The sequence below is a fragment of the Triticum aestivum genome, chromosome 7D (genome assembly GCF_018294505.1).
Source record: "Triticum aestivum cultivar Chinese Spring chromosome 7D, IWGSC CS RefSeq v2.1, whole genome shotgun sequence".
Taxonomy (NCBI): Eukaryota; Viridiplantae; Streptophyta; class Magnoliopsida; order Poales; family Poaceae; genus Triticum; species Triticum aestivum.
In genome coordinates this window covers 164,640,601-164,654,090 of record NC_057814.1, presented here as the reverse complement: position 1 = coordinate 164,654,090, position 13,490 = coordinate 164,640,601, and the positions used below count along the sequence as shown (strand labels likewise).

The 13,490-nt window shown below is 47.9% G+C and overlaps 1 protein-coding gene across 1 annotated transcript; it reads right to left on the bottom strand.

The window, feature by feature from the left end:
* Positions 1-4,001: 4,001 nt before the first annotated feature.
* LOC123167777 (protein TIFY 11e) lies at positions 4,002-4,702 on the bottom strand. The gene has a single exon (XM_044585641.1). The coding sequence runs from the start codon at positions 4,580-4,582 to the stop codon at positions 4,139-4,141; it is 444 nt and encodes a 147-aa protein (XP_044441576.1). The 5' UTR covers positions 4,583-4,702; the 3' UTR covers positions 4,002-4,138.
* Between the last annotated feature and the right edge of the window lie 8,788 nt (positions 4,703-13,490).

Here is a 13,490-nt window from a genome sequence, read left to right as displayed (position 1 = left end):
GAGATCTCGGAGTCGGATCCCTGCCCGCCAAACCGGGGATCGCCAGAACTAAATTTGGGGACGGAGTGGACTGGAGAGGATTGGAGTGGAGTGGCTAGGGTTTCGTCTACGATGCAGATAGGGATGAATATATGTGGGGTCAGGGTGAGCCAGCGTGGGCCGGATCCGATGTGGTGAACGCGGCCAGGCGCGTTTGGGTCTCACCATATCCATCCTAGATATGCACTGGATATAAGGGGTGTCAGTCAGCCCGGACATATAGGGCCGGTACGAGGGATGCGGCTGGATCAAGAGGGCAGGACTCGAATGAGATCTGGGGTTCATGTGCGATCATACGATCCAGTGTCCTGGGCCCTTGGATGTTATTTATGTGGTACAGATTTGTTGAGGTGGAATTCCAACCACCCTGTAGGCACATTTTGATACTTACACCCTGCACATAACGTACTTTGAAGAAAAACCCCTCCAACAGTAGGTTCTCGTTCCAGCCACCTCTTCTTCGTTCGCGAAACCATCTCAGCGACGGCGCCGTTGCTCAGACAGCTCTTTCCCGTCCTCACGCCGGACCACGAAATACCCTCCTGTAGACAGCGGTGGCCTTGGCCAGCAAGCTCTTCCCCGTCTCTAATTTTGGGCCACCAAATCCCCTCGTCGACCGCAGCGACCTTGTTCCATCCAGCTCTAACCCTAGACCATGAAATCGTTCCCCACTTCGTCTCCCCATTTATTGACCATGAGTACAGGAGCATACTACACCATTCCATGTTCATTCTCGACTTCTCGTGGTGATATTGGGAACCCAGCAACAGACAATGGAGGCTCGTCAGGGCCAGAACATTCTATTCAATACTTCAAAGGACACACAGTTAAGTAGTAAATATAATTTGTTTCCACAGAAAATTAGTATTGTATGTTCGGATCCACCCACGTTACAAAGTGCTTGTACTGGAGTTTTTGTTTTGGTTGATTCTCCAATTTTGGATCTCATTGTGGTATGCACCGAGTATTAACTTCCAACAACGTGTTGTATCAAGATATTTCCATCTCATTCTGGTACTTGCAGTTCTTAATGCAATCAATTCATGCATGTTAATACTCGGCCATCCTTCAATCTGGGAAGCACTCGTGTTAGTCCAGGAATTTGCAATGCCTTGGCGCTGGATCTAGTTCTTGATATGTGCCACATTTTGATTTTTTTATAGAAAAGCAGAGAAGAGAAGCGAATTGGATTTTAATTTTTTGTTGATGCTAGTGAGACTTACATCAATATTGTTCTTCCAAATGGAGGAAACTAGCACTACCTCACCATTGCCAAATTAGACATGCAATTGTTTGGCATCAAGATGCTAGCTCTATTTTGGAGATTAATTCCAATATGCTCTGTTTTGATGAATTCTTTACACCCAAGAAGAGATAGTGCTTTTCTCTAGATGTAAGTATAATGCCGAATGTTTTTTTCTTTTGGCAAAATTTATATGAACAAGTTGTTCAAGTTTTTTTTGGTGATTGTACCACTTAAAGCCAGGCTACCTCAGCATCAGAATGCAAGATATCGTAATGTACACCCCAAATTTATCATAGTTGTTTTGATTTGTCTATGTTTACTTCTGACATGGGCACTTAATATGTCATACAAACATTGTCCTCTCACATGGGCACTTACTATGCCATACAATTGTTTTCTGAAACTGAAGAAACATATCATATAGTACCTCAAGACCACGAGTGCAAATGTTTAAAATCGTTTGATGTGTTAAATACACAAAACTTACAACATGATCGATCTCCCAATTGTGAAGGCTCCATTTATTTAATAAATGACAGTGGTTTATCCATTTGCAGGGTTCATTCTATAAACCCGTGTGTGACGAGACACTCAAACCAACAGTAGGCATGAAATTTGATGAACAATCTAATTTGGTGAAGTGTTTCTTATGTGCAAGGGAGGGATACTGGTCTATGGAAGGTACTTATATGGTTAACTGCATGAATACAAATCCTTATAATAAAACACACAAGGTGAAAGTAACTCAGTGTGGATGTGATGATGCTCGGGACAGTGATGAAAAATATAAGATAACTTCAATGGTTGAACACCACAACTACGAGCTAGTGTCTCCTAGCAAGATGTATATGCTTGAGAATTAAGGACCATAGAGAAAATGAAAAGAAGACAAGTCCGAATAAGAAATTTGGGGTTGTTCTACGGACGCCACACAAATGTAGCAAATGCAAGGAAGTTGTGCTACATGAGGCCAGCATTTGTCCGAAGAAAATATGAAAATATTTGTCCGAAATGGTTGTCACTGGTACAATTCCTGCTGTTGGCTCACATGTACTGTGTAATGAGATGAAATACTGGTTCAAAATCTACTATATTTGTCTAAAATGATTGTTCTAGTTCCATTTTTACTGTCGGCTCACATGTTACTGAATAAGGAGTTGAAATATTGGTTGAAAATCTACTGGCACGTCTGTTCTAATATAAGCTTCTATTTATGTATTTCATTTGGCTGGTACAGCCATGGCATTGTGATTGGGTGGTCAGGCTAGGGGAAGGACTTGTTTTCATAAGAGCCTCTCTTTCTAGGGGGTTTTCTTGAAAATGTACGTACAAAGTGGCTGGAATCCCACCTCAACCAATCTGTACCACATGAAGTACATGCAATGGCCCAGGATGTTGGATCCTATGATCTCACTCTAGTCGCCCCCGGATCAAGATTTTATGAGGTCACTGCCCGGGCTGTCCTCTCGGACGTATAGGGAGCTTTTGAGCAACTTGGTTGTAGATGCTCTAAGTCGCTTGAAAATAAAATCAGGGTCATTCGATTTCGGTTGAGAAGGAAGGAGGCGACGACGCACAGTACCGAGGCCACAGACGGCAGTGCTCGGGCGAGCGAAGCGAGGCCCGGGGTTGCCGACAAGGCCTCGCCCAAGAACGAGCCGCAGTCGGCGGCAGCCGGCGAGTAAGAAACTTGACGGATCGGGGGTGGGCGGTGCAGGGCTCGCTGGAAAAATCTGGTTATTAGTTGGTTTAGAGGGATGGCCGAGGGGCCAGTCAAGCACGGCGGTTGGCGGTGGTGAAGGGAGGGTGGGGCGACGAGGCTGGCGCGGGAGCGCTGCCGGCCGCGCGCGGTGGTGGTTGGCGGTTCGATGGGTGATTTGTGGGGCAGTTGGGGAAGAAGACGTCAAAACTGAAGAAGGCATTTGGCCGTTTGAGGCGAACGCACGTCGGCGGGAGTCGTCGTCGATGGGACGGCGACTGCGTTTTCGTCCTGGATTCCTGGAACAGCTTGTGCGCGCGTGGAGTCTGGTGACAAACTCTGGGAGCGGGTCGGGGGAATGGCTACCGCCACCACGCGCAACGTGCGCACATCGCCCGGCCGTACCACAAGCAGGGCGCACCGCGCACGAACATCAGCACGCACACATGCACGGACGCACATCACACGGCACACTACTTTGACCACGTAAACACACATGCGCACCACGCACAGCGCAGGCTCACCACACACACGTGCCAGGCGCCCGCTCGATCCAGGCCCGTCCTGGCCTGCTGCCACCGAGGAGCAACAGAACACGGGAGCTGAAGCGCGTGCCATGGCGGGAGCACAGCACAAGGGTGACGACGACCGGCGACGTCACACACCAAGCAAGCGCACACGCACATTGCATACGGCTGGCGACGACCACGGCGAGGTAGCGCAGGCCGCGTCGCAACGGTGAGTTAGCAGGCCCCTGGTGGCGTGTGCGGCGGGGGCGGGGGCGTGGGGGCCCATGGATGCAAGGCGGGCGCGTCAAAGTCGAGCTCGCCAGGCTCGTCGGTGGTGGTGTCGGGGCTAGCCGGCGAGAGAAGCTCTCGGAGGCGTCGGTGGACGCGGGCAGCGTTGCCGCCTCAAGCAGCGCACACGCTCGCCGGCAACGCGTCCTCGAAGAGATTCCGGGCGACGTCGACCGCACATGATGTATGATTTGACACCTCGCCAATTCGGCATGATCAGTTTGTCAAAACAAGAATAGCCGGAATTTCTTATCATAATTCAGAGCAATAATTTGATCATAATTCAGAGCAAAGACACACATCAACCGTATAAATTACTCAGGTCTCAAGCTACTCTAGAGTACGCATGGACACGAACTAGAGCGTAAGCGTGAGACGGTTAGAGGAGAACGCGTCGCCGTCGGGGCGGCTGTAGGGGACGGCGCGCGCGGCGAGCCTTCCCTTGCGCTTCTTCATGAACCGCTGCAGCGACGCCTTCCTCGCCATGGGCAGGTCGCCATCCGCCGCCTCGCAGCTCGCTCGCGGTGTGCCTGAGACAGCAGCGACACGGAGCAGCTCGGCCGCCCTGTCAGCCGGGACCTCGTCCAGCACCAGCACCTGCCCGCCGTAGAAGATGGTCATCTGCGCGTTCGCCGGCGCAGGACCCGCCTCGTGGTCGTCTTGCGCGGGCACTTCCGCCCCGGGCATGAGAGGGAGGACCACCGTGGCCGCCGGCCGCGCCTCCGCCGCCTTGATGCAGCGGCTGAGGACACCGCACGCTGCAGCGAACCGTAGACCCTTAGCGCTCCCTGTCGCCGCCATTGCTTGCCGGTCGGTCGATCGATCGATCGGTCGCCCTGTACGCTCTGGAAGCCTGGCGAGCTCGCAGTGCCTCTGCTAGTTGATAGGGTGTTAGTTGCAGGAATGATAATGATAAAACTGATGGATTAGGGGGTGGTGAGATGGGTTTGATTTATAGGAATCGCTCGTCCTGTGGGCTGTTGCTGTCAAATGGGGGGACGCGGGCTGTTTCTTTCTTTCTGGTCGCCTGTGGCACGAAGAACACGTGCTGGTCGAGAGCACGATAATTTCAACGTGGTGGATGGTATGCTGCCCTCGTGCAGCACGTTTTTTTTTTTTGAGCAGCACGTTGAGTTGTTAATTCGGCGGCAGGCGGCTGGCAGACAGATTAGAAATTGATGAAGTGGATCCTTTTCCTGCTGCCGACTCCGGTGCAGCGATCATCGACACAAGAGGCCGAGGCCCCTCTGCTAACTAGAGTATGAACTAAAACAGCGTCAAACTACAGTACAAGGACATAAATAAAGCAAACAGTGATCAAGCCAATAAGATGAAGCACATTTTTAACAACTACTCCCTCCGTTCCTTTTTATTAGGTGCACTTGTTCTAATTCTTCGTAATTTTAATCTTTGTCCTCCAAAAAAAATCTCTCACCTGATTGCATGTATCTCTCCTTGTAGAGAAAAAAGAGAAACTATCTCTCTCCCGATTACGTGTATCTCTTCCTTTCCTAGCCTAAATGATTTACTTCCCACTAATCAACGAATTAGACAAGTGTAATTTTGTCATAAATTGCGTATAATTATGTGCCTTGATCACCGTGCCGAAAATATTACACCTTATATAAAGGAATGGAGGTAGTACTATGAGAGAGCCACTGGACAGCTAATCAGTCTAATTATCTGCTCCTTGGAAACAAATGCTCACAAGAGGATGGGCAGGATGTAATAAATATTCTGAATGCAGTGACGGTGAGTTTTGAAGAGAAATACATGTGTTTGCCTATTCCAGAAGGACGCATGGCAATGGGTAAATTCAAGCCAACACAAGATAAAGTAAGGAAGATGATGAATGATTGGACTAAAACATATTCTTTCAGTGGAGCCAAGGAGACACTAGTTAAATCTGTGGTTCAGGCGATCCCCATCTTTGCAATGAGTGTTTTTAAGTTTTCAACAACCCTTTGTGAGGAGCTCATGCACATGACCAGAGACTTTTGGCGGGGAGATTCGCCGAGATATCCACGGATCTAGTTGGGAGAAACTTACGAAGCGAAAAAGCCAGGGGCGTATGGGATTCAAAACCCTTAAAGTTTCTAACGAGGCTCTCCTTTCTAGCCAAGCTTGTCGGCTTATTGCATATCCCGACAGTTTGTGCGCGAGAATACTTAAGGCAAAATACTATCATGCGGCTGATCTGCTAGACACAACATTCATTCATAACACATCACCAGGTTGGCAGGGCATCATGCATGGTTTGAAACACCTTAAAAACGATGTATTTGGCGCATTTGCAATGAAAATGGAGTTCGCATTTGGAGAGACAATTGGATCCCGAGAGGAAATATGAAAATAAACACAAATCCGACAAACTCTCGAACTCGTCAGGTAGCGGACCTCATCGACCAAGAGAATCATTTTTGGAAGGAAGATAGTATCAGGCGCATATTTACACACCAAGACGTAAATAATATTTTGAGTATCCGATTCTCAAATTATGATGAAGAGGATTATATTGCTTGGCAGGTAGAAAAGAACGAATTTTTTACTATTCGCAGCGCATACCGGCTAGCCATGGACGAAAATTATTCTGAGATAATTGGGTCCAGCCACAATATCTCAGGGGATCATAGTATTTGGAATAATATTTAAAAAACAAATGTTCCCCAGAAAAGTGTGTATTTTTACATGGAGACTAGCAACTAAATCCCCGACGGTTCAAACTAACAGATTTTGACGCATCCCAGGTCTCACTCGATTTGTAATGTATGTAGTGTTGATGATGAAACGGGCTTCCATGTGGCAAATGGATGCACGTTTTCATGGGTCCTTTCGCATGAGTTGAAGGATGTGTGGAATCTTCACCCTGAGCATGAAATAAACTACACCAAAAGGGATTGGGTCTTGGTCCTGCTAGATAAAGTGAGCGAAGATCTAAGACAAAAATTTATACTACTCTAGTGGTGTGTTTGGCATCATAGAAATGCTGCTATCTCCGCAAAAGGTAAAGCAAAAATATTATCGTTCTGCTACAAAACTACCTTGTAAACCTTTGCATGATTGCAGGCGGAAATTCTAAGATAGATCGAAAAGGGAAAAGTCTATGGTTAAATTACCAAACTTGAAACAACATGATAATACAAAGGGAAAATTATGGCAAAAAACTGGTATTGGTTAGGCCAAGGTCAATGTTGGTGGAACTTTCTTGGAGGAAAGCAGTGGTGGAGCATGGGGCGCTGTGGTTCAAGATCATGATCGGAAAATTATTATATCTGCTTGGGATTATATACCACGGTACAATGGAGCAGACTGTGCGGAAGCCATTGCTTGCCTAGAAGGATTGCGGAAAGCGGTGTTGGGTACTGATCTACCTTTAATCATTGAGACAAAATGCAGCTCAGTGATGCGTCTTCAACTATCTATAATTTTTATTGTTCCATGCTATTACAATATCAATCCTGGATGTTTATTATGCAATTATATATCATTTTTTAGGACTAACCTATTAACCTAGTGCCCAGTGCCAGTTGCAGTTTCGTTTGCTTATTTTTGGCTTTTCAGGAAATTAATATCAAACAGAGTCCAAATGGAGAAAAACCTTTGGATTAATTTTTTGGACCAAAAGAGACGCTAGAAGGTTCGGGAGAAAACCTGACAAGCCATGAGGGAGTGACAAGCTCGGGAGGAGTGCCCCAGGGGGGCGCCCCTAGGCTTGTGGGCCTCTCATGGAACCTCTTCACCTAATTCCGCCTCTATAAATACTCAAATATTCTCCTTACATCAGAGAGCCACCCGAAATACTTTTTCCACCGCCGCAAGTTCCTGTTCTCGTAAGATCCCATCTGGAGGCCTTCCCCGACACTCTGCCGCAGGGGGGATTGATCACGGAGGGGCTTTACATCAACCTTGCTGCCCTTCCGATGATGTGTGGGTAGTTTACCATAGACCTACGGTTCCAAATGTCACAGCCCCAAATCAGCCCTTGTTTGACTTTGCTTGTTCCTCATGTCATCATGTTTAATTTTCAAAGAAACTTGAAATGGGGATGTTGAAACCCTAGCACCAAATGCATTCAACTAGGTTCAAATAAACAATATTTTCAATGAACCCAAATGCCCTTTAGAAAAGTTCATGATTTTTGTTAAAGGTGAAAACCTCTGCCAAAAATGATGCACCTATTTCTAGGCCATCCTGGCTTTTTGAATTAAATCTTATTGTATTTGACTTTTGGGCATTTAAATGCTATAAATAATTTAAATGTTCAAATAATGTTGGAACTATTTTTGGGCCACTGAAATAATTCAGCAAGTGTCCATGAATATTTTCAGGATTTTAGGAAATGCCTTGGTATTTTTCCTAAGCTCAAAACAGAGGCAAATAATTAGAAAACAAAAACAAATTAGAAAACAGAAGAGAGGGAGAGCTTACCTGGCCTCACCTGTGCAGCCACCAGAGGGGCCAGCCCACCACTGTAGCGGCCTAGCCCACCGAGGGCAGAGCCGTCTTCCTCCTCCTGCCAGTAGGCAGAGGGGAAGCGTGGAGCGCGCGCGTGCGAACGCGGCCACCTCCTGCTTGCCACCGAGGCGCCCCCGACGCGTCTGGAGACGCCCCGCAGCCCCTCGCTTCTCTCCCTCACTCGCTGCTCTCTCTCTCCCGACCTCTTCCCCCTCCTCTACTCCCTCTTCCTCTCTGCCCGAGTGGAGCTCGTCGACGCCGCTCGCCGTTGCCGTGGCCACCGAGCCCCCCTCGCCTAGCTAAGATGCCCAGAAGCTCCGCCACCTCGCGCTACGCCTCTCCACCTAAATAAGCCACTCCGGACGCCCTGCAACGACTGCACCGTCATCATCTTCAAGCTTCGGCCATCGGCAACCCCACCGTCGATTCGACGCCGTCCGTGCCTCCCCGAGCTCGCCGAGAAGCTCTTCGTGACCGCGGTGAGCCCCGGGTCATTCCCCCTAACCCTATCCCCGTTTGGTTGTCGTAGCACCATTCACCACGAGCACCGAAGCCGCCGTCCGCCATTGCCGCTGCACGCATAGCCTCCGTGCTCCCCTGGCCTCACCGCGCTGCTCTTAGTGCTCCCCGTGCCTAGCAGGTGCTGCCCAGCACCTCCATTTGCTCACTGATACACCGTAGCGACGCGCCCGTGCACCACCGAACACCACCGCCACCAAAGCTCGTCGCCGGCATGAACTCCGGTGACCCCGCGACCTCTCACTTGGTCCTTTGGATGCGCAAGATCAAGGGCTATCCCCTGGTGCCCTCAGCGTGCCAAGCCGACGCCTCTAGCGCAAGTCCGGCGTGCCCCGCCGTGTTCTGTGGTCGCCGCCGGCTGAACTCCGGCGACCGATGACGTGGACGTCATTAGGCGCTAACCCAACCAGCTAATCACCCTAACAGCCACTGACAGCGGGCCTATCGCAGGGTCAAACCCAGTCAGCATTGGGTTTGACCGCGTTTAGCCCCTGTGTCACTGACATATGGGCCACACGTGTCAGGTTTGACTCTGGTTAGGCGCTGTTGACCAGCTGACGTCACAGTGACGCAGTGCTGACGCAATAAATCATTTTCTGGATTTATTGTTATTCAGAAAATTCCAGAAAATAGTATAAACTTCTAAAAATCATATAAAATCAACCGTAGCTGAGAATGAAATAATTTATATATGAAAAATGATCAGAAAAATACAATCTATCCATCTGTATCATTTTCATGCATGTCAAACTAAGTTATACCTGCTGTATAGGTGAAAACATGATAATGACATTATAAATGCTAAATATGGAGTTTGCATATGAACCCTTAGTTCATATGGACCTCATTTAAACTGTTGCTAGATGCATTAGTGTAAATCATAACATTCTTGACATGTCATGACCATGCACCATATTGTCGCATTGCATTGATTGTGTCCTTCTCTGTTTGCCGGTAACCGTTCCCTCTCAGTAGCCGATGCTCCGATGACGTGATCGATGACACCGATGAAGAACTATAATATCTTCAGAAGTGCCAGGCAAGCAAAACCCCCTTGTCCATTCCGATACAAACCCACTCTCTCTCGCTCCTGCTCTCTTTTACTGCATTAGGACAACAACAATTCATCTGTTACTTGCTGCGGTAGTTGAACCCCTTATCCTCTGCATGACCTGTCATTGCCACAGTAAATAGATGAAACCCACTAGCATGAGTAGGAGTTGTTTGAGCCCTGGTGTGCCTACTCATTCATGCTTGTTTGCCATGCCTGCTATTGCTTAGAGTTGTGTCAGGTCTGATTCATCGGGGATGAGTTGGAATGGTGATGAACATGTCCTACTGTGTGTGAGCTAAGTGTGTGAACACGTTTTGGTAAAGGTAGCGGTGAGAGGCCATGTAGGAGTACATGGTGGGTTGTCTCATTGCAGCCGTCCTCAGGAACTGAGTTCTGTGTTTGTGATCCATGATACAGTTACTACCACGCATTGGGCCCGAAACCAGTGGACCCTCTCGGTTTCTTAATCACCCTTGTCCTCTGTCCAGGAGTTGCAAGTAGTTTCTGGTGTTTGTAGTATGCTGGAGGCCGTGGGCAGCGCTGACCGGAGGGGTGGGCTGTGATGCGGTAGGCACGTGGCTGGGCATGCCGGGCGCCCGTTTGGTGTCTCGGAACCCCGCACACATCGTTCGGGGCCGTATGTGGAAACCTCGGCCGGACTCCCTGCGGATGGAACCTGAATAGGCGATAAACCTGGACTAGAGACTTGAGTGTTTAGGTAGGCTGTGGCCGACACCCTCGCTGGGCTTCCGCTTGAAGGTTGCCGAGTACATGTCGTGTAAACGGCGGTAAGTGGTGAGAGCGTGTGTGTCGAAGTACACCCCTGCAGGGTTAACATCATCTATTCGAATAGCCGTGTCCGCGGAAATGGACTTCTGGGTTGCCTATAACAGTTCATAGACAAGTGAAAGTGGATACTCTAAAATGCGCAAGATAAGCGTGAGTGCTATGGATGGCGTTCTCGTAGGGAGACGGGAGCGGATCCATAGTGGAGTAATTATATGGTGATAATGTGGACTCGTGTGCGCCACCTCAAAGAGTTACTTGCAGTCATAGTTTAGGATAGCCACCGAGTCAAAGCTGGCTTGCTGCAGTCAAACTCCACCACCCCCCTTTGTTGATACCGATGCATATGTAGCTAGTTCTGATGTAAGTCTTGCTGGGTACATTTGTACTCACGTTTGCCTATTTTATGTTTTGCAGAGAGACGCCAGTCTCGCTAGTAGTTCCATGTGGACTTCGACGTTTAGCTTGATACCTCAGCTACGATCTTGTGCCCTCGGCAGGATCTGGTAGATAGTCAGGCTTCTCAGCCTTTTTTCATTTGTAGATGTCTGTACTCAGACATGTTAAGCTTCCGCATGTGTTTGACTTGTATGCTCTGAATGTTAGGTCATGAGACCCATGTTTGTAATATCTGGCTCTTCGGAGCCTAATGAATAAATACTCTGAGTCGTAGAGTCTTGTTGTGATGCCATGTTGTATTTGCACCTATCGAGCGTATTGTGTGTATGATTGAAATGCTTGGTATGTGTGGGATCCGACAACCTAGTTGTTTATCCTTGGTAGCCTCTCTTATGGGAAAATGTAGTCTTGTGCTTCCATGAGCCATAGTAGTCCGCTACAGCCCGGTTCACCGGAGTCCTGCTAGCCCAGCACTACTGCTCCGGAAAACTTGACTGGCCGGCATGTGATTCACTTCGTTCCTGTGTCTGTCCCTTCGGGGAAATGTCACGCGGTGACATCCGGAGTCCTGCCTAGCCTGCTACAGCCCGGGTTCCCGGAGTCCTGTTAGCCCAGTGCTACAGCTCGGATTCACACGCTGCTGACCGACATGCTCGATGTTGATTCATGTATGCCTGTCCCCGTAAGTTAGTGCCACTTTGGGTTCACGACTAGTCATGTCAGCCCGGGTTCTCTGTCATATGGATGCTAGCGACATTATCATATACGTGAGCCAAAAGGCGCAAACGGTCCCGGGCCATGGTAAGGCGACACCCGTGGGAATACCATGCGTGAGGCCGCAAAGTGATATGAGGTGTTACAGGCTAGATCGGTGTGACTTAGAATCGGGGTCCTGATAGCGTTGGTATCAGAGCCTGACTGCCTGTAGGATTACCAAGCCAAACTGGTCGAAGTTGAGTCTAGAAATGCTTTAGTTATATAAGGGAATTGATTGTGGAAGGGAACGTAGGGCTCTTTTTACTCCTTTACCTTATGCCCTTCTGATCTGAGTCACCCTCTTCTCTTTTACGGGGATTAAGAACTAGGCTTCTCATCTTTCTATCAGGATCACGTGTTACTAATCCGTAGACTTATAGGATTGTTGGTTTCAAGCCTCAGTTCAGTCTCTACTACTTCCGTATGTTAACTGTTGATCTCGGAACCTTGATATTGTGCTTCTAAGTGGTTATGCCACCATTTTTGCAGGATGTCTCAATTCTTTTGAGCATTTACAGCCGTTATGCTGTCCGAGTCATCCCAGGTTCCTAAATGGTCTGATGCATTTGCAAATCCTTTCCATCCGTTCTCGATGTTCCTTTGGGCCAGATTAACCACACTAATCGTCGAGTTGAGGTACTCCGTTACCTCGTCGTGTATGTTGGAGTTATTATTATGACCCTAGGTGTCTTAGAGGACCACTTAGTAATCTAGCAATGCTCGCATCCCCAGTGTGATGATTTTGGCCACTATTCTCAAAAGCATCCCGTGATGCCATTTAGTTAGTAGGCATTCTATTTCTGGGTTCTTGAGCCCAAGATTCACTCCACTTACCTCCTGTTGATAGTGTTTGCTCGTTCCTTTAGGTTATTAGTAACCTTTGCATTAGTCCTCGAGGTCCGTGGTATTTCATTCTTCCAATACCATGAACCATCATGGCAGAAGTTCTTTTAACCAAAAGATCACAACCAGGGCGCTCTTGAGGAGTACTCCATTCATATTGTGACTCTGCCAGTCCTTCCTCCTCTGCATGGGTTATCCGGAAGAAATATGTTGAATTTGTTCGACATAATAATCCATGCATCCACAACTCAGAAAAACATATGTTCCTTTGGGTTGTCCCTCTTTAGTTATTTCCTGGCCCTCGTCTATCAATTGATAGTCAGGAGTAATTGTGCATTTGTGTTATCGATGCCTATTATTCTTGTGGTCTGTCAAGCCATTCTAATCCGGAATGACTAGGAGAAACAAACTCCAGTACCTCATCCATCTCTGGGATTGGGTCAAAGTAGTTGTATTTCGCAGATCAAATGCCTAACCAGCTTTTGTTCTGTTCTACCTTCGAGTATTACCCTCTTTATGTCAGGAATCTCATGAGAATTGCACCACCTCCTATGAATTCTTGGCGCAGTAATACTTCTTGCCATCATTGTTCATTCCTCGGTTTCGTGTTATTATAACCGGAATACCGACAAGTGAATTGTGATGTGTGAAATCTATACTCCTAGCAACTCCGTTGCTTGGTAGTTAAAGGACAATAATTTCATCCTTAGCGTGTTGGTTATTGAATCATCATCCTAAGGTTGATCGTGCTACCTAGTCCATATTCCCGGTGTACTTTTCGATCAATGAGTTAGGATAGTGTCAGTCCTTGCTTATTCGGTCATATCGTCTTGCCCTGAAAAGCAAGATTGTTCTCGATCTTAATAACATGTCGGTGGATCGTGATTTTCCAAATAT

What these genes read in the sequence shown, in the direction of transcription:
- LOC123167777 (XM_044585641.1), bottom strand. Translation starts at nt 4,582, where the DNA reads ATGGCGGCGACAGGGAGCGCTAAGGGTCTACGGTTCGCTGCAGCGTGC.